Source organism: Nipponia nippon, unplaced genomic scaffold (assembly GCF_047370975.1).
Source record: "Nipponia nippon isolate SJK-2023a ecotype South Korea unplaced genomic scaffold, ASM4737097v1 scaffold_8, whole genome shotgun sequence".
NCBI lineage: Eukaryota > Metazoa > Chordata > Aves > Pelecaniformes > Threskiornithidae > Nipponia > Nipponia nippon.
The window spans coordinates 47,654,175-47,677,802 of NW_028262402.1; the positions used below are offsets into that span (position 1 = coordinate 47,654,175).

At 48.2% G+C, this 23,628-nt stretch overlaps 1 protein-coding gene across 2 annotated transcripts; it reads right to left on the reverse strand.

Moving 5' to 3' along the window:
- Window positions 1–865: 865 nt before the first annotated feature.
- Window positions 866–5,177, reverse strand: DMRT2 (doublesex and mab-3 related transcription factor 2). Of its 2 annotated transcripts, XM_087742167.1 has the most exons (4): window positions 4,895–5,177; window positions 3,968–4,339; window positions 3,774–3,876; window positions 866–2,130 (listed from the first exon to the last, which is right to left on the reverse strand). In XM_087742167.1, the coding sequence occupies exons 2-4, from the start codon at window positions 4,319–4,321 to the stop codon at window positions 1,073–1,075; spliced, it is 1,515 nt and encodes a 504-aa protein (XP_087598293.1). In that variant the 5' UTR covers window positions 4,322–4,339; window positions 4,895–5,177; the 3' UTR covers window positions 866–1,072. The 2 variants fall into 2 exon arrangements, with proteins under 2 accessions (XP_087598293.1, XP_087598294.1); XM_087742168.1 differs by lacking the exons at window positions 3,774–3,876; window positions 3,968–4,339; window positions 4,895–5,177 and adding an exon at window positions 2,744–2,876.
- Window positions 5,178–23,628: the final 18,451 nt, after the last annotated feature.

Genomic DNA, 23,628 nt, shown 5'->3' on the forward strand with positions numbered 1-23,628 from the left:
AAAATCATCAATTTGGAAAGATTCAAGCTCAGTCGTAATGAGAGCTGGTAATGCCTTTTTCTACAACCTTGAGGGCATTTCAGATTCCCAGGTAAATTCTACTGGTTAATCTCCTTTATTTCTGCTACCCCTGCAAAAGGGCATAGAATTACCAAACTGATAGATCATTACCTGATTTCTCATTAGCAGTGATGATTTAGTGCATCATTTTCACAGCCTAAAGGTCATTTCTATTGCCACAACACAAGAATCTCAGGCTCTTGCTGGTCAAAGGTGAAAAGTTTTCAGAAGGGAAATATTCTAGGGGGTGGAAAACCAGAATAAAGTCCACTGAACATTTAAAAAAAAAAAAAAAAAAAAAAAAGCAAACCTTTTATTCAAAAACCAAATTTTTAAAAATGCTGGCTTTTTATCCAAAAGATCACTAGAGCCATTCTCCTCAAAGCCAACCTAGTAACTCTTCTGCTTTAGGAGTAGAAGCTTTTATAGAGAGGTGTGGAATAAACCAGTCTTTTACACTAGCATGCACTCCCCTTTCAGAGTAAGAAAGGCATATGGAATCTGATCCAAACCTCACTTAATAAAAAAAGTCTTGCAAATTCACACTAGCCTATGTGCACGGTTGTTACCTCTTCTCTTAGTTACTGGAGGTTCAAAGAAGAAATGACCACTTACCCCACCAAGACAACTACTAAGCACATTGATAACAGCAGATAAAGAGTAAGTACATTCTGAAAGTAGGGCAGACTTGCCTGTGAGATACTAGAGATAAAACAGATCAGGAATACGTCTATGCTTGTAGGTCATCTCAGTTTATTGAATGGTTTGAAGTGCTGCTTAAAATAGCAACACTTTACAGTCTGTACATGCAGTTCAATTTTTAAAAAAATTAAATATTTTTTTTTCAGAAGAGAAAACATGCATATTTATGTACATCATTTTGAGATAAAAGAAAGAATTACCATTTACAGCAGAAATTCCTCTTTACAAATCTTTTAAGAGACAAGGCAGGCAGTAGCAATTCTGCAGAAGGCAAAGCATACAAATTCTCTACACTGAAGATACAGTTTATTCATTGAGATACATTAGCAACTGCAGAAGAAGGTCGTTTAAGAATGGATTCAACTGAAAATGACAGTGGCTCAGTTGTTGAAAGTTTTGTTGTGGCCTGTTTGGCCCCACAGAAGTCTTTTGCGCAGCTGTCTATTGTAAACTTGTATTTTTGGTTCTCTTTAATGGCACACTCTCTGTATTTCTTAGAAGCATCTTCAAAAGTCTCTTTCACAAATGATGTTCTCAACTCTGCTCCTGATCTGTCAGGAAACGTTTGCTGGAACAGCGACTGAAAGGTATTGTATTTGAGCGGTGGAAGGGGCTTGGCACTGTCCTTGCTGATCTTGCTTAACACCTGTTCCTGAGGAGCCAGAGAATCCTTATCAGAAATCTGAGAGAAAGTCTTTTTTGGAGGTGAGAAAGCTGACCTCTCACGAGCTTCCTGAGGAAGGCACGGTATCTCATTACACGATGGCTGAATGTCTTGCGTGTGAGTCAGAAGGAGTGAATTTTCCAGTTTTGGAGACATGACGTCGTGCTCAGTGTTTGGACAGTCCTGACTTTGTGAGACCTTGGCATCCCAGCCTGCCCCAGGTTTGAGAGCTTGGACAGTAGTAGCGTTTAACAGGCATTGCTGGTAGAGGAGAGCATCGCTAATGGGGCCACATTTTGGCCACACTAAGAACCTAGAAGGCAGGGGATACTGCCTGTAGGTAGTAGCTACACTGACATTTGAAGAAATTAGTTCCATGTTGCTGGATCCTGAATACTGCATGGTTAGATCAAGGCAGGTTGGCAAAAAATTGCAAAACTCCTTGTTTGGAGTATCAACTTGAGTAGTGTTGAAAGCTGTTTTATACGAGTTGTATTCAGCTCCATGCACCATGCGGTTAGGGAGAAAAAGGGCAGCTGCTTGTGTAGCTTCCATCATCTCTCTCTCTTTATACTCTCTTTCTAGCATAATGTTTTCCAACTCTTTATCAGCAAAAGCCCGTCTCTTTCTCATCCTGTCACTTACAGGGGGTGGCAAGGGCGAATTCCCGCCCAGGTAAGGGTCTGTTGGAATAGGACGGTAACCTAAAACAACAAAGCAGCATTAGGAATGAAGCCGCATAAGAAAAACATTAAAGCTGTGTTTGTAAAAGGGCTCCGTTTGGAGCCGGTCCCGCCAGGCGCCGAGCACACGCTACAAACGCTGGACACCATCAGCTCCTACTGAAGTCTCTGTGCCACGGAGGCTTAGCCCCCTGCACCGTCAGGCACATTCAGTACAAGTTCCTCAAAGCAGATAAGCAAGCCCTGCTCCTCTGACATGCGTAGTCTCCTTCGAAGCTAGCTGATTAGCAACTTTATAAAGCAATTCCAAAACAGCAGATCGAGGGGAAAAAAAAAAAAAAAACAAAAAGGCAAAACCCTGCTGTGCGTTATGACTGGCATTGCGTCAAGCAGCTTAAGGAGATAACCATCCATTTTTAACAAATACGGAAAGTATTCAAACATTTTATTTCTTCTGAACTAAAAGAGAACTTCAACAAAACATAGAAATCCAGGCTCCAGTATAGTCAATTACCAAGCTAACTGGATTCATTTAATATAACCAGTAGGGTCCAATCCTGATTGCTCTACCCAGACAAGTAATCCCATTGAATTAATGGAACTAACTGCATGAGTAAGGAGAACAGGGTTTTACCTGTTTTCACTCTCATTCCTCTCACACAGGTTTCCCCATTGCCAAGGAAGATATCTATACCTACAGCTGATGCCTTTTCTATTCTCTAAAGATGAATCACTATGTACACATTGCTACAGATGGTAGAAAATTCCAAGGAGAACTAGGAGAAAAGAAAAAGAAAGTTAAGATAAATTAGAGGAAAGAATATAGAAGAGATTTTTTTAAAAGAGTGAACTGTAGACGAAAATTAGAGGTTTCTAACAGGACAAAGTTTTAATTGCTCTTGTGCAGGCAAAGAAAAGAGCTTTCTATTTTGGGGGAAAAAAAATAGATTTGAGAACTGTAACACTTCACAGGGCTATAGTTTGGAAAGTAATTAAAGCAGACATAGAAATAAATTTGGGCACGATTTGAAGAGGGAGTGGGGAACAAAAAATACACCCTCTCACTAAAATATCCATCGTTAAAATGCCATTCCTCCACAGTTAATATTTTCGACAGGGGAAAAAAAAAAAAAAAAAGCAGCTTATTATGCATATCTAACTACTTATAATGCAGCAAACGGTGCTGCTACGCCGGGCGTTCAGATCAAAAGAAAAAAAAAAAAAAGAACAAAACCTAATTGATGTACTCATTTGCTGATAAAAACACCGGTGAATATAAATTACCCTGCACTGCAAAACGCTGCTGGGTAGTCATGTAAAAAGAATGTCAGCTTGTAACAGTAGCTCTCAAATTTCAAATTACCGTTGCTAACATTTCAGGCATTATTTCACATCGATTCCAGCCACGGAAGAACCGCGGGTGGAGGCGCCGAGGGCACCCGGCACCCCCGTCCCGTCGGGCGCGGGTGCCGGGTGCCCTCGGCGCCTCCGCAGCCCGGGGCTGATAGAGGAGCGCGTTTTCACGCCGTTCCCCGTTTATTTCGGGAAATAAGGCTGCATTTCACGCGTGTCCGTGAGCAGCCGCGCCTCGACCGGCAGCTATGGGTTTTCTCGGGGGTTTCCCCGCTGCGGGGAGCCCGTGGAAGGGCGGGGGATGCGCTTACCTTCCAGGATGCTCTTGGCCAGGAGGCTGGGCGTCCGGACGTGCCTCTGGTAGACGGCTTTGCGCTCCAGGCTCGCCTGCTTCCCTGCCAGCCCCTTCTTGTCCTAGGAGAGCGATCGGGCGGTGCCGTCAGCCCCGGGGGCCGACCGACCCGTCCCGTCCCGTCCCGTCCCGTCCCGTCCCGTCCCCTCTCACCTCGGTGGCCTGCTGCCGTCGGAGAGCCACCTGGGCGGCCATGACGCGCTGCCGCTCCACCACCAGCAGGCAGTTGGCGCACTGGCAGTCGCGCCAGCGGCAGAACCGCTTGTGTCCCTTCAGGCACGACACCACGCCGTGGTTGCGGCACCGGGCGCACTTGGGCGTGCGGCTCAGCTTCCGCGGCTCGCCCTGCCGCGGGGCCGCCGCCGCCGCCTCGCCTTCCTCCTCCTCCTCTTCCTCCTCCGGGCCGGCGCTGCTGCGCGGCGCGCCGGGCGCCTCGGCCGCCTCCCCCTCCACGCTCTCCACGTCGATTTCCCAGTCGGCGGCGGCGGCGGCGCGTCCTTCAGCCATGGCTCCTCGGCGGCGCAGCTGCAAGAGAGGGGTCAGGCCGCCCGCCCCCGCGACGGGACGGCGGCCGGGGCGCACCCGGCTTCCGAGGTGCCGGCCGCCGCCCGGCCCCGCCGGCAACCCCGCCGAGATGCGCCCCCGTCGGGAAGTCACGGCAGAGCCCGCCTGGGATGTCATCTCCCCCTTTACCGCCTGCTCGGGTCTCTTCCCCACGCCCCACGCAGGGCTGAGCTTAGCCTCGACGGACGTTTCCCCGGCGGCCCGCGCTCGCCCGCCGCAGTAGCGCGTTTCCAGCGGCGGAGCATGCGGGAGGAACGGCCCCGCGGCGATGCCCAGCGCCGCAGGGCTGCGGGGCTGTCAGGTCCTCGCAGGGACCTGTTTATTTCAGGATCCTGACAACCCTCCTGCCCGCTGCGTTCAGGCTTAGTGGACAGGTAGGGAGCACCTGGGCTTCACACACCGCCGCTGCCCGCTCCAGCGGCCAGGCGCTGTATGGGGCTGCGGCACCTCTCTGCACCGCGGAGGCAGTGCCTGCGGACCCCCCGTCCCACCAGACCTGCCGCACTTTGCACTTACCCGAGTTCCGCGCCCGAGGCCGGCAGGTGGTGCGGGCAGCACGCAGCCCCCCCGCTCCCCGCAGGGCCGCCGCTGCCCAAGCCCAGCCGGAGGCAGGGGACTCCGGATCCCCGCACCTGGGGCAGCGGGGGTGTGCAAGGTTCCCCGACAGCCGGGACGCCGCGCCGTCGGGGGGTGGCTGCCTCTCAGGGCGGCAGGCCGGGCCGGGCCGGGCCGGGCCGGGCCGTGCGTGGCTGCGGCTCCGCTCTCGCTGCACCAGCGCCAGGGCTGGCACCCGCCTCGCCCCCGCCGCGCCCGCCCCGCGGCGCAGTGCCCGCCGCCCCGGCCCCGCCGCGTTATCAGCGCCGGCCGCCGCCGCCCATTGGGCCCGCGCCGCGCGGCCGCTGCTCCGATTGGCCGGCGCCGCCGCCGCCGCCCCGCCCCCCCGCCGGCCCGTGCCAGCCGCCAGCCGCTCGCCCGTGGGCGCGGGCGGGCGCGGGGCCGTGGGGGCGCGGGGGGCGGGGGCTGGGGCGCCCGGCGCCCCAGCGGCACGGCACCGGGCGGGACACGTCAGCGGGCGGTGGGGTGGGGGTCCCTAATTCTAGGGAGAAAAGTGGGGAGAAAGAGAGGAAAGGCGGTGACGCGCGTGACGGTGACACCTGGGAGACCGGCCCCGCCGGCCAGCGGCGTCCCCCGACCCAGGGCGCGGGGCCGCGGCCGCGGGCTGCGAGGGCCGAAGCAGCCACCGCGATTTTCGTTTGCGGTCGTTCGCGTCGCCTTGCCCCGCCGGTGGAGGGGACTCGCGGCCACGGCTGCTTTCCAGTCTGGAAACACAACGGGATCGGTGTTGCCTTCCCGCCCCCCCCCCCCGCGAATTCAGGCGAGGGAAAATACTCCTTTATTTTTTAGCATTCCCTCGCCTCAGTGGCGTTTTCCCCCGACCACTGAGCTGTTGAATAACCTTTTCCCCTCCCCGCTCCCTGAGGCTGCTCTTCGGAAATTGGGGAATGCGCCCGGTCTCCCAAAACAGGGCGCGATCGAAACCGTAACGCGCAAAGCCTGGGCCGTGCCAGCCAGGTCTTAGAGCTCGGTGCGCCCGTCGGTGAAGTTCCCACGGGGACAGAAGCGGACGAAATACACCTCGGCCGCGGTCGGCACCGGGCAGAGGAAGAGCTAGCGAATTTAAACAAGGTATCCCCGGGAAAGAAAGGAAAAAAGAAAAAAAAAAAAAAAGGCATGAGGGAGAGCATCAGCTCCCCACCAGTGTGCTGATCGAAAACTAACGATACGCAGAACACACGGCCGGAACTATTCTCCGAAAAGGGAAAATATTTTGCTCTTTCCCTGAGCGGCGCGGGTGTATAATAAACAGCGATAATGTCCGTGTGTGTAACAAACACGGCTGTCCACTCTCGGTGACCACACGGACCGGCTGCCGGCCACCGGTTCGGCGTGGAAAGACCCTGCCCTTGCAGCCCTTCGGGACGGAGGCCGGTGGGCGAGCGGCGCGGCCGGCGCCGTGGGGCGGCGGGACGGGCGTGGGCTCCGCCGCCCGGAGCTCCCAGCGCCGCCGCCGCCGCCCGGGCAGGGCACCGGCCCTTCCCCGGCCGCCGGGCTGCGGGCACCGCCGGGGAGGGAGGGAGGGAGAGAGGGACGGAGCGTTTGTCCGTCCCGGGCCGCACCGCCTGCGAGCGCTGACGCCGGGAGAGCGGGGAGAGGGAAGCGCATCCCCCGACGGCAGGTATTATTCATCCCAAAAGAGAGCCCGGCTACTGTTTGGCTTACGAGCATGACTAAAAGGCAAATACCCAAGGAATTCCACTTTCCCCCTTGGGGTCCTGCTTAAAAGGCACAGGCATGACAAAGGACCTGCTAGGTTAGGAAACAGAAGTCCCCTTTGCTTGTAAACCGACACCAAATTACAAAGTACGATTCTGCGGGCCGCTGGAGTAAATTACAAAACAGTTCGCCTCCTGTTTACTTTATCCACAGGGAACTGTGAAACCCAGCCAGGATTTTAAAGCATGTTTGTATAACTTTCTTCTTCTCCTCTTGTTTGCGCTGGGCTCCGCGGCGCGTTTGCGCTCCCCTGCAGCCCCTCTCCCCTTTCCCCGCCGGGCGGGAGAGCTGCCTCTGCCCTCCCCGGCGGGACGCACCCGCGGCAGGGGAAGGCGGAGAGCGGCCTCCGGCCCCGCCGCTCCCACTCGTGTGCCGCGGGGAGCTCCGTTCCCGCTCAGCCCCCGCTGCGGGCCGCGGTGTCAGCGAAGTCCGCGATGGGCGACCGTGCATCCACCTGCTCCCGGCTGGAGCGTCCCGCTGGCCCCGATCCCTGCGGGTCCGTGCGCCCGCAGCGGCGGCCCATGGCCGGGGCTGCTGGGATGCTCCGGGGCTCCTTCAGAGCCTCGTCCGCGCCCCCTCGCCCGTGTCTCCCCCCACCCCGCGCATTGCCACGGGTGTCGCCCCGGGAGCTGCACGGCCTGCGGCGGGGTGGCGATCTGCCCGGCCCCGACGGGGGGGCCGGGGAGGGGTCCTCAGGCCGCGCAGGCGGCGGCGGGCGCTGCGCCGCTTGTGCCAGCGTCCTCGGCCGTGGAAAGCGGAGAGGAAGAGCGGCTCGGGGGCATTTTAAAGGCTGTAAACAGGTCGCCCCCGAAAGCCGGCGGCAGCCGGGCGCCGGCGGCCGGCGCTGGGCCCTGCTTTGCATCGCTCTCCTGGGCGGCGGGGATGGCGGCCGTGCAGGTGCAGGTGCCGCGGTCACCCCGCTCCCCGGCTCCCCAGCCCTCCCTTCCTCCCGGGAAATTTATTAGCGAGGTTAGGGCAGGCTAACCAAACGGCAACCCCGGGTGCAATTTCCCCGGGAGGAATGCTTTGATCTTGCCCTCTCCCCGCGCCGTCGGGAGCAGATTACATTGCCAAACGCGGGAGATCCCCGCCGCTTCTTTGGTCAGAGATGTTACCAGTTAATCTGAAGCAAATTGCCACTGCCCCCGCCCCGCCCGCCCCTCCCCCGCCTCCCCCTTCCCGCCCCGGGGTCCCGGTGCCCAGGCGGGGGCTCCCCGCCGTGCCGGCCCGGTGCTCGCCCCGGAGCGACGGCGTCGGGGCCCCGTAACAGCAGGCTGTGGCCCAGGGTCCGGGCCCTGCGAGACGGGCTTCTCCTCGGGGGAACGTACAGTTGCCATACATTTGCTCCAGCGAAGACGCTGAGACTTCTCAGGTGATCTCAATGGCGGGAGGAAAAAAAAAAAAGAAACGAAAAAAAAAAAAAGGAAGAAATCACCTTTTCCAGTATTAGCCAACCAGTAAAAACCGTGATTTCTTTTGCAGTTTTCTTCCATAAAAATGTGGATTTTTTTTAATACATCAGACTCCCTCTGTCTCTTGTAAACAGCACTTACACTAAGGTAAACCTGGATGAGATTTTTATCCATGACACAGACCTTTCTAAACTGATTGTACCTTAAAACGTTTTAAACAAGCAAATTTTTTTTATGTTTATGTTTTAAACAAGCATTTAATTGTTTATGTTTTTAATACATTACTACCTAGCATATTTGTAAAGCTGGCAGGCACAGAGTCAGAGGAGGAATTTTGCATTACTGCTACATGCCAGCCAAATAAATATAGTAAATACATATAATAAGGATGTAAGAAATGTCGAGGTAATGTGTTCGCTATAGCATGATATGGAAGCAAATTTTATTGACTGCGAGAGTGATTCCACTGCCTTTGTAGGAATGTTTGCTTTAGCAAGGAGGGGCAAGGGTTAGCCTTTATAGGGAGACTTGCGTATCATACCAGGATAACCTTAAGTCGCATAAAACTGGACTGGTATCAAAAGCAGTAACGGTGAGCAGAGCAGAATTGCCACTTCAGGCACAGTTAGGGAAAGTCTGATGGGAAGTCCGGAGGTATCGACGGAAAGTTTCCCATGGACACAGACAGCTTTTGATCAGGCACAGCGTGCAGCAGATTTTTCTCTACAGCCCTTTTCACCCTGGCAGCTGCCTGGAAGAAGGGACGAGCTCCCAGAGAGGAGGAAGGGGTGGGCCGTGAAGGAAGGGCAGGTTTGCCCTCTGCAGCTGGGGGCTCTGCCCGCTCATCGGGGCTGTGCCAGGGAGGCACATTCTGGCCCATGCCTCTGCAAACAGGACCACGCAGGTGTGGTGGTCACTAGACAAAGCAAGGAAGAAACATGGCTCAGAGGAACTAGAACTCTCTCTTCTGCAGCCTCCAGGTTCGTAGCCAGGGGACATTGGGGCAGACCTAGAGAGACTCCAGGTCAAAATCAGTCCAAACCAGTCCTTATCCAACCCTGTGCTGGGATTTTGAATTGAAACAAGAAAAATGCCATGAGGAAGGCTTGGTGTGCCATCCGCAGCAGCTTTGCCATGGCTCATAAACAAGGCTGACCTTTGGTTTGCCAGCATTTAATAAGCCAGTAGACATTTGGCAGGTCTGTTGCTAAAATGTACTAGAAAGTTGGATCAACTCTTAGCGTGAATATAAAAAATCCAATATACAAGCAATGAGCATAGCAAATTGTCAAGTCAGCAACTAATGTACTTCACTATAATCTTCCCAAATGTCTTAAGTAGTTTGGCAAATCTCTTGTTGCAATAAATTCTAGTGAAGTTTTGGGGTTTATTTTTTTTCAACATATGGCCTTAAAGAGTAACTTAGCCAAGAATATTTTTAGAGTCACTGCGGAGTTTGCTGGAGATGTTGTCTCAAAACTTGTTTGCACTCTGGCAGTTTTATTCAAATGTCAACCAGATGCAGAAAGTGTGGGGTTTGGGGTTTTATTTTACAGTCCTGGAAAGTAAAGGTCAAGTCCCTGCAATGTAAATTGTCTTTTCGATTGCCATATTTTAGCGGAACAGCAAAAAGTCTTAGTAATAAACTGTTTTGTGGTGGTTTGGTTTTTGGTTTTGGGTTTTGTTTTTTTTTTCCCTCAGGATGCATTATAATCATATGCAAAATATTTAAAATGCCAATAAGACACCTGCTAAATCAAATAAGTTGAGTAGGCTGTGCTGTGCTTAGCAGTAAAAATTCAATCACTTAACCGTAACTAGCCAGATTGTGTTCTCGTTTACTAGGTAGCATTGCAGTCTCTGAGTAGCCTTACTGAAATTAATAGGATGACCTGAGGTATTAGTCAGCATGAAAAATAGCATCAGAATCTGGCAATATATCAGTTAAAATCAGCCAGACAGGCTCAGGCCATATGGATACATGCAGGTACCTAGGCCACACTGAAGGCTGCTGCTTGCTATACTCCTACTAGCAAGCAAGTTTGTAGAACCATTTACAGAGTGTGATATTGCACCATGCAAATACAAGTATTAGACTCAGGTTCACTATGGGTCCACTGTGGAGTATGCAGACATCCAAGGTGGCAGAGGTGGAAGAGGCGAGTGGGATCTGCTCAGCACTCACAGCATGTCAGAGTGAATGCGAGACAGTTTGGCTCTCCAAAAACTCTCCAAAAACCACAGTGTAGTACATCCCCACCTGTGACATTTCCACTGAAGTTCTCTGAAGGATTTTGCCATCTGCCCTTCTGAGAACTTATTTTGAAAATCAGAGGAGCCTTTGCTGTAATTCCATGAAGCAGGAGATCTGCCCACATGGCACGTGGACACGTGCAGGTGCTGTGAACTCCCACTTGCTTGGTTCTTGGACATCATTTGGGGAAACAGGAAAGCAAGGGATTAACTCCCCATACAGCAGGTGTGATGCTGATGCATCTCAAACTCCTCCCATACTTAAAGGGAAGCGTTTATGGGTGCAGGGCCCCCTTTCAGAAGATTTTAGGTGATGTTTGAAGTGGAAGAGATTTCTGCAGCTATACAAATAAAATCTGACCCTATTTCGTGGTTTGTTTTTTTCTTTTTTTTATTTTCAGATAGTACTTCTGCACATCTTCTGTTTTGCTTTGTTGAGGCTAGGTTTAGAGACAAAAAGAGGAGAAACAAAAAGTACATGGAGCACAGAGATAGAAACAGATATCTTCAGGACTCTGGAAGCAGAATCCTTGCACTGGAGGTATTTTAAGTACCCCAAACGGCCTGGCAAAATTTTTGATATCCAGGTAATTTTCTAGTACACTACACTTGGTCCGCACATCATTCCTACCAAGCATTTTGGAGGTGGAATGAGTATGGCTGCTGCCAGCCTTTGTCTCAGCTGCCATCACTGGGACCTCCGTCTCCCCTCACAGTCAATATAAAGGGAGGGGTGACACCACGGTCACCTTCTGAAGGGATGGCATTGCCACCACAGGAGGGAAGCTGGTGCCCTGGCTGGACACAGCACCTATGTGCTAACGGGCATTTAGCAGCACCTCATTTGCTGCTTCTCTTGCCCTCCCCTTCGTGCACTCTTGTTTGCAGTGTGAAGCAGCAGGTTTGCAAACATGCTTGTCGGGCAGAGGTGCCTCTGCCCCATCTTGTGAATTTGTCCCATAGCAGAAGGGAGCAGGCCTGAAGTATCCATTCTTGTTCTGACTTACATCTGTGAAGGGGAACAGGGGAGCTGTAACTGCTTCAAACTCTTTTTCTCTGACAAGTGCACCTGCTCATTGACTGGCTTGAATCTGACTCTTGGAATAGGTATCCTGGTCATGTCTGTAAGCAGAGCCCATCCTGACCAGGCGTTTAGCACTGTGGTTCAACACATGGCCAAACCTCAGATTTATCTGGATATGCTGTTTTCTGAAATCATCAAAGAAAAAGCACACAGTACCTGAAATGATTCCTACATTAAATAGACCGTTGCCTGTGTGGAATGTATTATAAATATATATTTAATAAATGCTGTGTTTATTATTACAAACACAAATCTAGGTGAAAATCTAAAGCATAAAGCCTCCCTGAAAGGTGCAGCCTTTCAGTATTCTGGGATCAAACTCTTCCCTTCATTCCATACAGACACCCCATTGAAATCCTTGAGATTAAATGGGCATAAGTCTGAGTTTAACATATTGCAGATGTGTATATATATTAGGAACATTGGATGCATTGTACTCAAAAATGCTATTCCACTTATAGTATTTTTTCAGCACTTATGATTACTTGCAATAATAAAAAAGACTATTCCACAAACTGTGCTAAGATCATATGACATAGCGAGCACACTGTCATCTACTTCATGATTTAACATCTGTGACACTTTGGTAATTCGCAGTCTTTGGCCATCCAACATGATATCTACTACACAAAGTGTCAAACCACTCAGTGCATAAAATTAACTGATCCTAGGAGTAAAGGGCTGTAACCAGCTCTGCTGAAGTCAACAGAAAACCTCCTGTGTCAACTACAGGGGAAATTGGGTAAGGCCCATATTTAATTCATTTTGACTTAAAAGAAAAGGCAACGCGCTGTTCAGAGACTCAGCCTGCCCTGCATGACCAGTTTGCTGGCAGTATGATACACAAAACACTGGGCTTGAAGAGTTTCTTGGCAGTTCTTCTTCGACTGTTCACTTCAGAGAGAAGGTGAGAGGACCTGCTGTGCCACAGGGCTTGCTGACATTGGTCTGGCACTGCACAACTCTGTCTTCTCTGTGACTCGCACCTGAAGGATTTTAGCTTTAGGGCCCGCTTTCCTGGTCTGTAGGGGACATTTTCCATCCCGTACTGGACTGCAGCACAGAAACACTGATACCTCAGCCAGAATGTCCAACCAGTTGATACCACCCGGTTTAACCACGTACTAGACACCTGGGTGATATACACAATTTGAGGGATATATAGCTATAAATGACTAGCTCCCTTTTCTAAATAGTAATGAGAAAACTCTTTCAAAAAACATTTATGATAGCAAGACACACCCTAACAGCTGGTTCACAGAAAAAAAATCATCCAAATTTTGAGCCAAGAAGTAAGGAAACACAAGAATGTGCCCAAGGACCTAGCCTGTTTGTAGTGGTGTATTGACTTACAACATTTACCATCACTTCAATAAGGTACCAGAATTTCATGCCACAATGATTAAACTAGTGCTTTCCATAATCAGCCCACTGAAGGATGTACAACAACAGGAGATAAACCCCAGCCTCAAGTGCTGGTGAGTGAACTCTGCAGATTTCAGCCAGAGGCACCATAAAATCCTAACCATGAAATTGTGGAAGTAAACAGTGGCTCACCCCCAACTTCCACAAAGCCGCACTGCGTCCAGTTAGGGATCACTGCAACTCTTGCTGTCCAGATTCCTTCCAGTTTTTCTTTGGCCGTGCATCATGCATCTCTTAAAATCAGTGGAACTACCGTGCATTAAAAGGAGAATGTTACAGGGATATCAATGTGTTTCAATACAAGGAAAATTTTTCTCTGTCCTGAAAAGAAATGTTCATCTAGTCAAGAATAAATTTTAACTAAATTATTACCTTTTTTTCTGCACAGGAAATAGTTTAAGCCTGGGAACAAAAGACAACTATATTATTAAAGGTTTAAGAACAATAAGACTTTCATTATAACTGAATTGCAAATAACAGGGATGTAAATTTACAAATGCAGTCTTCGTTTCACTTGTGCGGGAGCAGGACGTGCCCTCCAACACAGTCACATCTTTCCATAAGTCAGTGGCTGCTCTGCTTGCATTAGGGCTGCCTGCCCAGCAGCATGTAACACACACAAACGCTGGCAAGGTAGAAATGTCATTGTACATGACGTGAGAACTCCGTTCCATGATATACCAGAATAGTAATGGACAATAATAAATGAGAGTCCTCGGCTCTCTTCTTTGGCTGAGTAGCTCTAGCTGAGTCAGAAGAGACTGCGTCTCGTTTTTCCAACGTGTGCTTTTGTTAGGTCAATAGAGAGACTGTTATAGAGTGGTAATGTGAGCTGGGTAATGTGTGCAGGTTCTGGGGCTTTATTGTGTCCCTGCTATGTTAATTAGTATTAGGAACATGATGGATTGGCAACACGTGTACTTTCTGAGTCTTAAACCAGCCCTGAGAGTTTAGCACTCCATTAGTTACACATCACAGGAACCCAGGGATGTTTACTCAAAAAAGTATCACTTACAAGAACGAAACATTCTAATTCATTCCTGATAGGGGCCGTGGGGGACGCCCGCACCATGTTCAGACCCTGCTGGACCGTGCTCCAGCCCAGCCCAGGGTCACGCCGGGAGTCCCACATCAAAGGTCTCTCCGATGCAGCTCTCAAGGGAGGGAGAGATGGAGAAGCACCAGCGTGGCCAAGCAGGCGCTTTCTCTGGTAGAGAAGACAGGAGCAGGGAGTTTTGTAAGACACGGGTAAGACGCATTTCTTGGTGAAATTCCTCCACAGAAGAGAAGGCAGAGGAACTGATAGGGCTGTTTCCTTCCCCTGGCCCTGACAGCCCCCGCTCCCCAAGCAAAGCCATCATACCGACCAGCAAGGAAACTCTCCTCTCTGCAAACTGGAGATGCAAATCAGCATGGGGGGCAAACTGCTGAAAGAGCTTCAGCTCTTCTCAAAGAGTCAAGGAGTGTGGTAGCAAGGGAGGCTGAATATAATTTTTCCATAGCCAGATCCAACGCACTGATCCTTCCATGCACTGAATAACATGAAAACCTCAGCTCTGCTCCCTGACGATGTGCCTCCCTAAAGAAATTCTTTGAAGTTTCCTGCCCTGCAGCAGTGTGGGAGAAGGCCACCAGTCCCACAAACTTCTTTCAAGGGACCGCTGGGACATCCAGAAGACAACAGCAGCTCTATTTCCTTTTTGCATGCAAGCTTCCTCTCTCATTACCTGGCAACCTCACGACTCTCAGGAAGAGCTGTCTTCCTTGCACACACCTTTCTTCCCTATCCCAGTCTCCTTCATGTCAAACCTGGCCTGATAGGCTAATATTTGTCTTCTCACTAGTAGCCTTAAAAATTCCGTCACAGAAATCTGCAAGCATGGCAATGTAAATAATATAAAAACAAATGGCATCTTCACCTTCCAGCCCATTAGTTGCTTCCTGTGATCATCTTCAGTAGCCACCAATTCTGCAGCTGTTCTGTCGTGCTGATTTTGGTAAATACCCTACAACAATTTTGTGTTCTGAATGTATGCATGGGATTACCCTTCAGCATTCCAGTTACAGTCGTTAGCAATTAATAATTAGCAGAGCAGGCCCTGGCAGAGCCGTGGACCTGATGCTGGCCTGATTTTCCTCCTGTTTGTTTTTCAGCCCAGCTTGGAGTAGCTAGAAACACAAATGATTTGTGCAGCCAGGCGTGCTAACAGCAGTAGTTGATGTAACTGCAAGAGTTGAGTTGGCCTTGTGCGTTGTAGCATATGTGTTACAAACCTCAGAAGTATGAACTCAAATGGATGTTCACAATCAGAAAAGAAGCATCAAAACCACTTCCAGATTGTCACTGAATTATTTTCACTCTACAGACCATATTTTTGTAATGGGTTATGCCTGTGTAATCTGACTGAGACGATTTGGGTTAAATATGCATACCCATGAACTGGATTTGTTTGTGTGTCTTCCTGGTCATACCACCTAATCTATGGGCAAAACTATTTTCTCCTGTGGTCAATTTAGTGTCTCAAGTGAGCCCAACACATTCTCAATTGCCATGTGAAGCAGGCATGGTTTTGCTGATCTTGCCATACCAGCAGCCAAAAAGAAATGCTATTTTAACTTGAAACCTAAAGATGGCCACTCTGTATCTCAGTGGGTGCAAAAACATTTTCAATATATTAATTTAACCATCTTTTGACTGCAAACATACTTTAAGGACGGCTGTGATTTTATTTTTATAGTGAATGAAAGCAGTGTTAGCAGTGCTGCTGTCCGCAACTACAAAGCTAAGAGGCAATTCGGGATAATCAAAAAACAACAGCATCTGAAGGGATGTTTTTCAGGTCTATGTCAGATCCTACAATATACAGCATGTCATCATAGCATGCCTACCTTTCAGCTGTCAGACCATATCACCATCTGAACCACCATAAATAACACACCCAGGACAAGCCAGATGTGTTGGTATGACTGACCAATTTGTTATTGTTACAGAGAAGCCAGATCAGCAGGTGGCAAGGTGCTTTAGCACTGCAGATCGCTTTGCCACCTCTTGGTAGATCCGACAAGCGTGATCAAAATTAGGAGAATGATGATCACTTCGTACAGTCTACTCTCAGGCAAAGCCTGCACAGTCAGGCAAGTGATCCTTCGGCTCTGTAACATTAGGAGCACAAGCTTACAAACTTGCATTTTGTATGGAACCTTGCACACTGCAACCCTAAAACCTGACAGCAGCCTCTGAGCAATGCCAAAATACAGGCAGGCAAGTCCAATCATAATCCTCTGCAGGATGCTGTGCTCTGCAGTCATTTCCTGCTTCTCACATGTAAAGGTAACAGACACAGCTAAAGAGGCTGAAATGGTCTTTATGGCTTGGCACATCTCTAATAAAAAAAAAAACAAACCTTGATCATATGAAGAAAGGGACAGTTCTGGGATATAAATACTGCAGAAATTGGGAACCCCTGTGGCAGGCAGAACATCTGTTTATTACATTTTCCAGTGTTTTATTTTCAGTTGCCCATGACAAAGAATCAGAACTTTTACCAGTACAAACCATGCTCAGTCATAAACACAACACTATCCTTTTAAGGTACCTTGAGCATTATAAAGCAGCAGCTTTAGTGTGGGGAAGTGACAGAGAGTCAGAAATCAGGGCACAGGAAAGACAGTTCGAGAACAGGCCACCTTTTAGGAAGAAAGTATTTTACTTACAGGTGAGGGGATTTATTTTGTGTGAACATAAATACTTTAAGCAGCATGAAGGAAAATTTTGAGAAAAGTGTCTTGTGGTAAAACAATCTGCACTAGAGTCCTCCACAAAATCCCTACAACAATATTAACCTACTGACATTCATGTCAAGGAATGAGTTTTGGTAACATAAACTTCACTCTGTGTTGTACGTTAGCTCAATATCACTCCTGAACGAGAAAGAGGATGTGTTCCAAAAAAAGGTTACTGTTAATGGGAAAATCAGAAAACACCGCACTCAGCAGTGAAGTCCATAAGGAATTTCACTTGAGGCTACATCCAAGGTATTACTGTCCTTGATTTAGTCTTTGTTTTATGTGCACCACTGAAAAGTGTTACATAGTGAACTCACTTCACTGTAATGCAATGCTGTTTTATTAAATATACCTTTGATGGGTCTCTGGGTCAGCCAAAGACCTCAGAATGAGGCAAACATGAAGGAAAGCAGTCATTCAGTAAAATGAAGATCCTGCTCAAACTCAAAACAAACCAGAGCAAGGTAGCTCTACACAGAAAGAGCACTGGTTGGACCTACTGAGAAGGAACTGAATATGAGATTAGAAAACCAGCCTACAGCCATTTGCATGACTTATTGCTCCCCAAATTCTTGCACACTGGAGACAGACAACCTGTTCCTCCACAGAAACGCTCTCCCAAAACACTGGTTTCTTGAGCATCCACACAAAAAGAGATTCATCAAGGCCCTAGAATAAGGCAGCAAGGTCAGAGCAGACTGCTGTGAGTGTCCTCTACTGCCTATGTCCTAAAGATAAAGCACATAAGCCAGAGTAAATTGGACCAGAAATATTAGACATTAATGCCACCTCTCCCAACACTAATGATTTGCCAAAGTGCATGACATTAATTGCTTCAATGGGGGAAAAATGTCCCAATGCCTATTCTCCCTGCAATTACAGGAAGGTTACTGAACTCGCTGAATCTTGTCCTTCCAGTATCTAGAGTTACAACAGGAACCAGCAGAAGAGTGGTGGCAATGGGAATTTCCTGTGCTCTTTGAGCGGAGGGCTTAGCTGAAGAGACACGTACAAGAAATGCTCCCACAGCTCCCTGCTTCTGGGCAGAGCGATCTCTACACTTGCTCTAGACATGGAGACAGTTAAAAGTACAGCATATAACCAAATGCCACAGATTTTCCTTACATCCTACTTCACCAGATGCTGTCATTTATGAGGGGCAAAAAGGGTCACAGAGGGTCCAGGCTAACTCTTAGCTGTTCCTGTCCTGACAGCTTTAGCCCATCCCTGTAACTACCTGTCTTCCACTGGGAATTTCTCGGTCCCCTTCTGGCTCACTCATACCAGCACTTGTGGCATCCACTCGATGTGTCAAAGCTTACATTCCGGAATGTATTCTAACATGTGTTGGGTAATGTGACTGCATTTGCTCCCGTGCACCCAAGACATTTGGCATGATATTTAAACCCAAGCACACCTAGCATCAAAAGTCCACAACCAAGAGCAGCAGTGCCCAAACTGGATTTCTACAATTCTTATTAATATAGATATTTCTAAACATAAACGCTAATTTAGACACGGGGGATGACTTATTGTTTCATACTAACCTGTTCAGCTCTACTATTAGAAACAGCAAACAGGGAGATAGGCTTTTTTAAGCAGGCACCTTGCCTATATGTAGTAAAGAAAACAGAAAAAGCAGCTTTTCACAACTCGGAAAACATCCCACCAGCAAACCAAACCCACACTACCTCTCCCTCACTTCAAAATGAAGACCTTAACATGTTCCAAATAGCAGCACAGTTAGGATATTTTTAAGGCACCGAGGATTAATTTCAAGCCCATCAAGAGGGCTGCTCCACAGGCAGGATGTCACACGGACTGTTTGGCATGAAGAGAAAGAAAGCCTAGGAAAATCTTAATTCCACTAGATACACTAGGCATTAACACAGACACTTTGTTTTGACTACAAAATACTTGTCATTTGAGAATGTGAAACAAAGTGCTGTATTTGGCACAAGCTTCACTTTCCAAGCAGATTTACAGTTCATCCTCTCATAGAGCGCACTGAAATAATCTAGTATTGACAATAACCAAGAGAGTTCAAGATAAAAAGTGTCAAAAGAAGGGCTTGAAATGTCCAAGACAGAGGTTACTGGGAAAAAGGCTTGCTTCTTTATATGAAAAGGCAGCTAGCAGCTAGCAATCCAGCACAAGAAGACCTCAGCTAGACCTCAGAAGACCTCAGTACACATCACCCACATGTATCACAGACCACTGACATTGCCAGACATCTCTGGACTGACCGGACCCTATTTAACCTCCCCCCCACTATCACCGTTCCACTGCGTAGAGGCAAAAAAAAGTTTTGATAATACACATTGTACAAGCTGAGAAAAAGAATAAGTCTCTTGAATGATAAGGAAGAAAGGCAATATCAAGTGTCTTGAAACCCTGAGACAGTTGATGAGCCAAAGGTTTAGCATACGGCTTCCTCAAGCAGTCCTCCTTTATTTTGTTGGGCCCCCTTCCATGGTCAAATAGGATAAACAAAATACCTTTGACATCTTTGATTTTTTGTGGAAGAAGAGTTCAAAGCAAAGCTGTATGTGTATGCAGGGCTTATGCATGCAAGGCATATGTATAAGCAAGTAGACACTACTGCATCTTTTTTTTGTTTGTTTCTAATTTTCCCCCACTAGATGGAGTTTGGTGACTTTGGTAGTTCCCACCGCAGCTATGTTTCAATGCCATTATTGAAGAGTATGTGTCTGTGTGTGAGATAGTGATGTTAATAATTTTATTGTGTTCGGTTATGAGTTGATTTTCCTGTCTACAGCGAAACATATGTGCCAAGAATGGCCCAATACTCTGAGAAGGCAATGCATAGGTACTTGAGGATCTGTTCCAAAGCTACTTTGGGATTTTGAGGACACATATCTGGAAAGGCTAGTAAGCAGCAACTAACATTTTAATGAAAAAAAAAGACATTAGAAAATAAGAAATAAGCAGCTTGTTTCTTGAGGAACTTAAAACAGTATATGCAGGGGAACCAAAATACAATATGACAGTCTGGGTCTCATGGCAAATGTGACACCAAAGCTACCTCTGCCTCAGTGCAAAAGCTGCCAGTAGCTGCAGCCAGCAGATAATACTGATTCATATGCAGAATCCCCAAGGCTGCATAGTTTTAATCTGTCCTTTGATTTGCTTAACTTCATCAAGAAAAACTGAATCCAAGGATCAAACCCAAGGACTTGATTTACTCCCATCTCTGTTCTTTTTACCAGTGGAAGCAAAGCGTACAGGGGCTGTGGAAGGAAAATCCTACCCTGATTCAGCCCTGCTTTCACCTTTGGCTTCTCTTCTTTTTCTTCTTTTTCTTCTTTTTCTTTTTCTTCTTTTTCTTCTTCTTCTTCTTCTTCTTCATCATCATCATCACCCCTGTTGTTGTTGATCCTGGGAAGTATTAAGGTAGTGTTGCAATACAAACCTTTAAATTCTTCACTAATGAAGAATTCCTTGTAGTGCTTGAACTGTAGTAGCATGTGGTGACATTTTTCTTGTCCTTAACCTGTTGAAATGGCCTCCTTGACAACCTTATGAACGATTCCAGCCTCACAGTTTACCTTAGATTATATAGGAATTTCAGTAGGGTTAAGCAAGAAGGAAGGCAACCAGAGTGCTACAAGAAAAAGTTTTAGCACAAAACTTACTTTATTAGTACACTGAAAAGACAAGGTCTACGTCATTGTTGTACAAGGAGCACATCAAGCTGCCTGTGTTCCTCTTCAAGAAGCCAGCCAGCCAGCTTCTTTTGGGCAGGGAGGTGGCATCAGCTGACTGCAGGTGCCTCCATTCACTTGCTCAGAGAAGTGGCTTTCTCTACTGAGGTAACTAACTGCTGAATAAAACCTCAGGCACAGGTACAAACTACATTCAGGCATGACAGGAAAGTCAGGGGTAAAGGCCACATCTTCTCCACCAGATTGCTCTCCTCAGAGAATAATACAGGATAAATCACTCCCAGCACAAATGACGGTGAAATTTGATCCTGTATTTGTGCTTCATAATTTGCTTACAAATTATGAAGAAAGTATATAATCTAAAGGTCTGTGTTGCTACCTGAGAACTGCTTGGTTTATTTTATGTACTGCCAAAAGACTTGCCTCTCCTTTGACAGAGAACCTAGCTGTCATCACCCATGCCTTCAACTACTGTAATGCATTTTATATCAGTCCACACAGTAAATCTAGCCAGCAACGAAACCAGGAGCAACATTTGGCAGCTCAGTGTTACAGAGTACTTCTTCCAGGAGTTCACAGCACCAACCATTTTCAATCAGCAAAACCTGACACTGCCATCCTTGTTTATTGATTTTCAGAGTGTGTTGCAAGAGCCATTTATTTTCCTCACCCATGTGCTGGTGAACACAGGACAGTTGTGCTGTAAGTGCTAGTGCCCAGGAAGAGAAGTGGGTTTTCTATGCACAGCCTGCACTGATGCTTCCTTGAGACTCTGCAAAGCAGCTGTCGCCTCGCACACAGGAGGTTTTCGGGCGCATTCTCTGTGCCCCCATGTAGGTGCAGTGATTACGTGGCAGTGCTTGCTGCCTTGCCAAGCCAGCCCTGGGAGGAGTGAAGCTCAGCCGTGAGGAGCCATTCATGCCGACCTCCTGGAAACGTCTGCCTCCGCAGAGGCCACCCTTGGTGAAACTGGTGGTTTAGTAACCAGAGCTTCAGAAATGCGCCTGGCTTGACTTTCCCACCATGCAGTGGAAGCTCAGCGCTGCCCATGAAAGGGCAGCGACTGCTGATAAGCTGGCGCCTGTGGTGCTGCTTCATGCCTGCCTTCAGGTTTGCAAAAACAGACGCTCGTGGCAAGGGAGAGGGAGTCCTGGTGACCCCCTCCTCGCTGCTCTGCTCCTCACCCCTCTGAGCTGATCCGCAATGCAGACCCCAAATCCACCCCTGGTCAAGCTGCCAGAGCCACACAGAATTAGGGAAGGACAGACCCATCCCACTTCGTTTTAACATCACCCTGTAACGACACTCAGCACAAGCAAGGTGGCGGTGCTCAGGGCTGGGGGGTGTGCTGGGCGGCGGGAGGGGCCGCGCTGTGGCCGCGCTGATGCTAAGGGGGGCCATCAGCTGGAGGGAAGGAGCCCGGGAGAGGGGGTCCAGGGTCACAAAGTCACTTTCTATCTGGTTCCCGTCTCACATGAAATATCACTCCTTAGCTCTTACAAATCCATCCAGTACTTGGCTGAAATACCGCCAGACTGCCTTATTTTATGTGAAGACAAGGCCGTGCCTTTGATGTCCAGGTCAAGTTGTGCAAGACAGTGTTTACTTTAGATATATGTTTGAATACTATATGTTACAGTCGTTTGTGACTGACTCTTTCTCCTCTAAGCTTGGCTCAGGGATGCTTTCAAAGACAGTTGCAATTCCAGACATTTGGAAGGGAAAAATATAACCTATTTCCCAAGGAGCTCTCAAATATCTTGTACACACAGTTCACATTTTCGCCTGAACTTGTACTTTGCCAATTTAAGGAGGAGGAGGGAGCCCTGGGCTGAAGAGCTGGAGTCACAAACCAGCTCCTCAGCATCAGTGATTTTTTGGGGTGCTGGTGAAACAAAAAAGCAATTGATGTTCCTTCAGGGAGTAACTTTAATCGGCTGCAGATGAATTAAAACCAGGTCACAGTAACTAGGTGTTGGCCTGTGCTTTCAGGCCTCGGAAAGTGTGCAAAAAACTGGAGAAGTGGTGCTGTAAAGCAGGTGAGGAGTCAGAGTACAGCCCCTACAAGCAGGATGGCGGTGATTGTATTGCCTCTCACCACACCCACAACCACAGTTATTTCTCCTACTGCCAGACCAACGGGACAGCAGAAAAAGTGAAAATCTGTTAAAACATCAGCCAGCAGTGATGGCCAAATCAGGAAATACGTGAATGCCAGACAATAATTCAAGAAGCAGGATGTTTGCTTGAGATTTCAAGTGTTAAATATATACCTATCACCTGGGAATTAGTCATAGCTTTCCATATCCATACATCGCACAAGTCTGCTAAAACCTCATGTGGTGAACTTTCTGGGGGAGGAGGGAGGAGCAAGCACAGCCAGGCAGTGAGACCAGCTGCTCTCACCCCCTGGCTCCTGCTACAGATCACTCCGTTCCCTTTTCAAGGCAACAGCAACGCAGGCATAGACTCTGATAGTGCAGGCTTGGCCCTGGGAAAGCACTGCTCCTCAGAAGCCATTGAAGGTCAGAAATGGTCCTCTTCCTCGCTCCTTACTTGTTTCAAAGTTCTGCAAAGCAACCCCAAATCCAGCCCAATCCCCACTTGCTCCTCACAAGGATTGCAGTGATTGATGCCTGCTCTGTGTTCACCCAGCATAGGTGAGAATAGCAGAAGGAGGTATGCGTGGGTAAGAGGAGCCAAGCCCTTCATCCCTTTGGACCCTCAGAAATATTATCACCTATGTTTTGAAGCATTTATGTTTTCAACAAAAATTCAAAACAAATTTGCTTCTCCTCCCCACTACCCCCTTGTCCCTGATTACGAATTATATGGCAATGGATCTAAAAGCAGCAAAATACATGTGGCCAAATATTCCTCTTGTTTATACCTCTGCAGACTCTCAGAAAAAAAGAAGTTACAGAGAAATGAGCAAGGAAGAAAATTTGTAACTTACACATAGCTGACCGCAAGTGTACTAGTGACTAAGCCACATATAGTTTAAAATTTAATAGCTAGCTGTGTGTTGGGCCAAATCTATAAAGGGTGTTAAAGTTTCCTGGAAAGGGTTTTGCAGTCAGTATGGAGCCATGTAGAATAATTTTTTGTAGCTTAGGAACTGCTCTTCTTGAGAAAGTGTTGCTTTTCAATATGTATAATATGTAGCTGTACCAGACATTAAGCATTGCCCTTATTTTACTGGGGAACAGGGGAGGTTCAAGGTGAGAACCGATCGATTTCTGTTCCAAGGGAAGATGCAAGTTGTGCCAT

What these genes read in the sequence shown, in the direction of transcription:
- DMRT2 (XM_087742167.1), bottom strand. Translation starts at nt 4,321, where the DNA reads ATGGCTGAAGGACGCGCCGCCGCCGCCGCCGACTGGGAAATCGACGTG. An exon ending in GACGGCAGCAGGCCACCGAG is followed by an intron (nt 3,877 to 3,967) that starts GTGAGAGGGGAC and finishes TCGCTCTCCTAG; the next exon opens with GACAAGAAGGGGCTGGCAGG. An exon ending in GGCCAAGAGCATCCTGGAAG is followed by an intron (nt 2,131 to 3,773) that starts GTAAGCGCATCC and finishes TTGTTGTTTTAG; the next exon opens with GTTACCGTCCTATTCCAACA.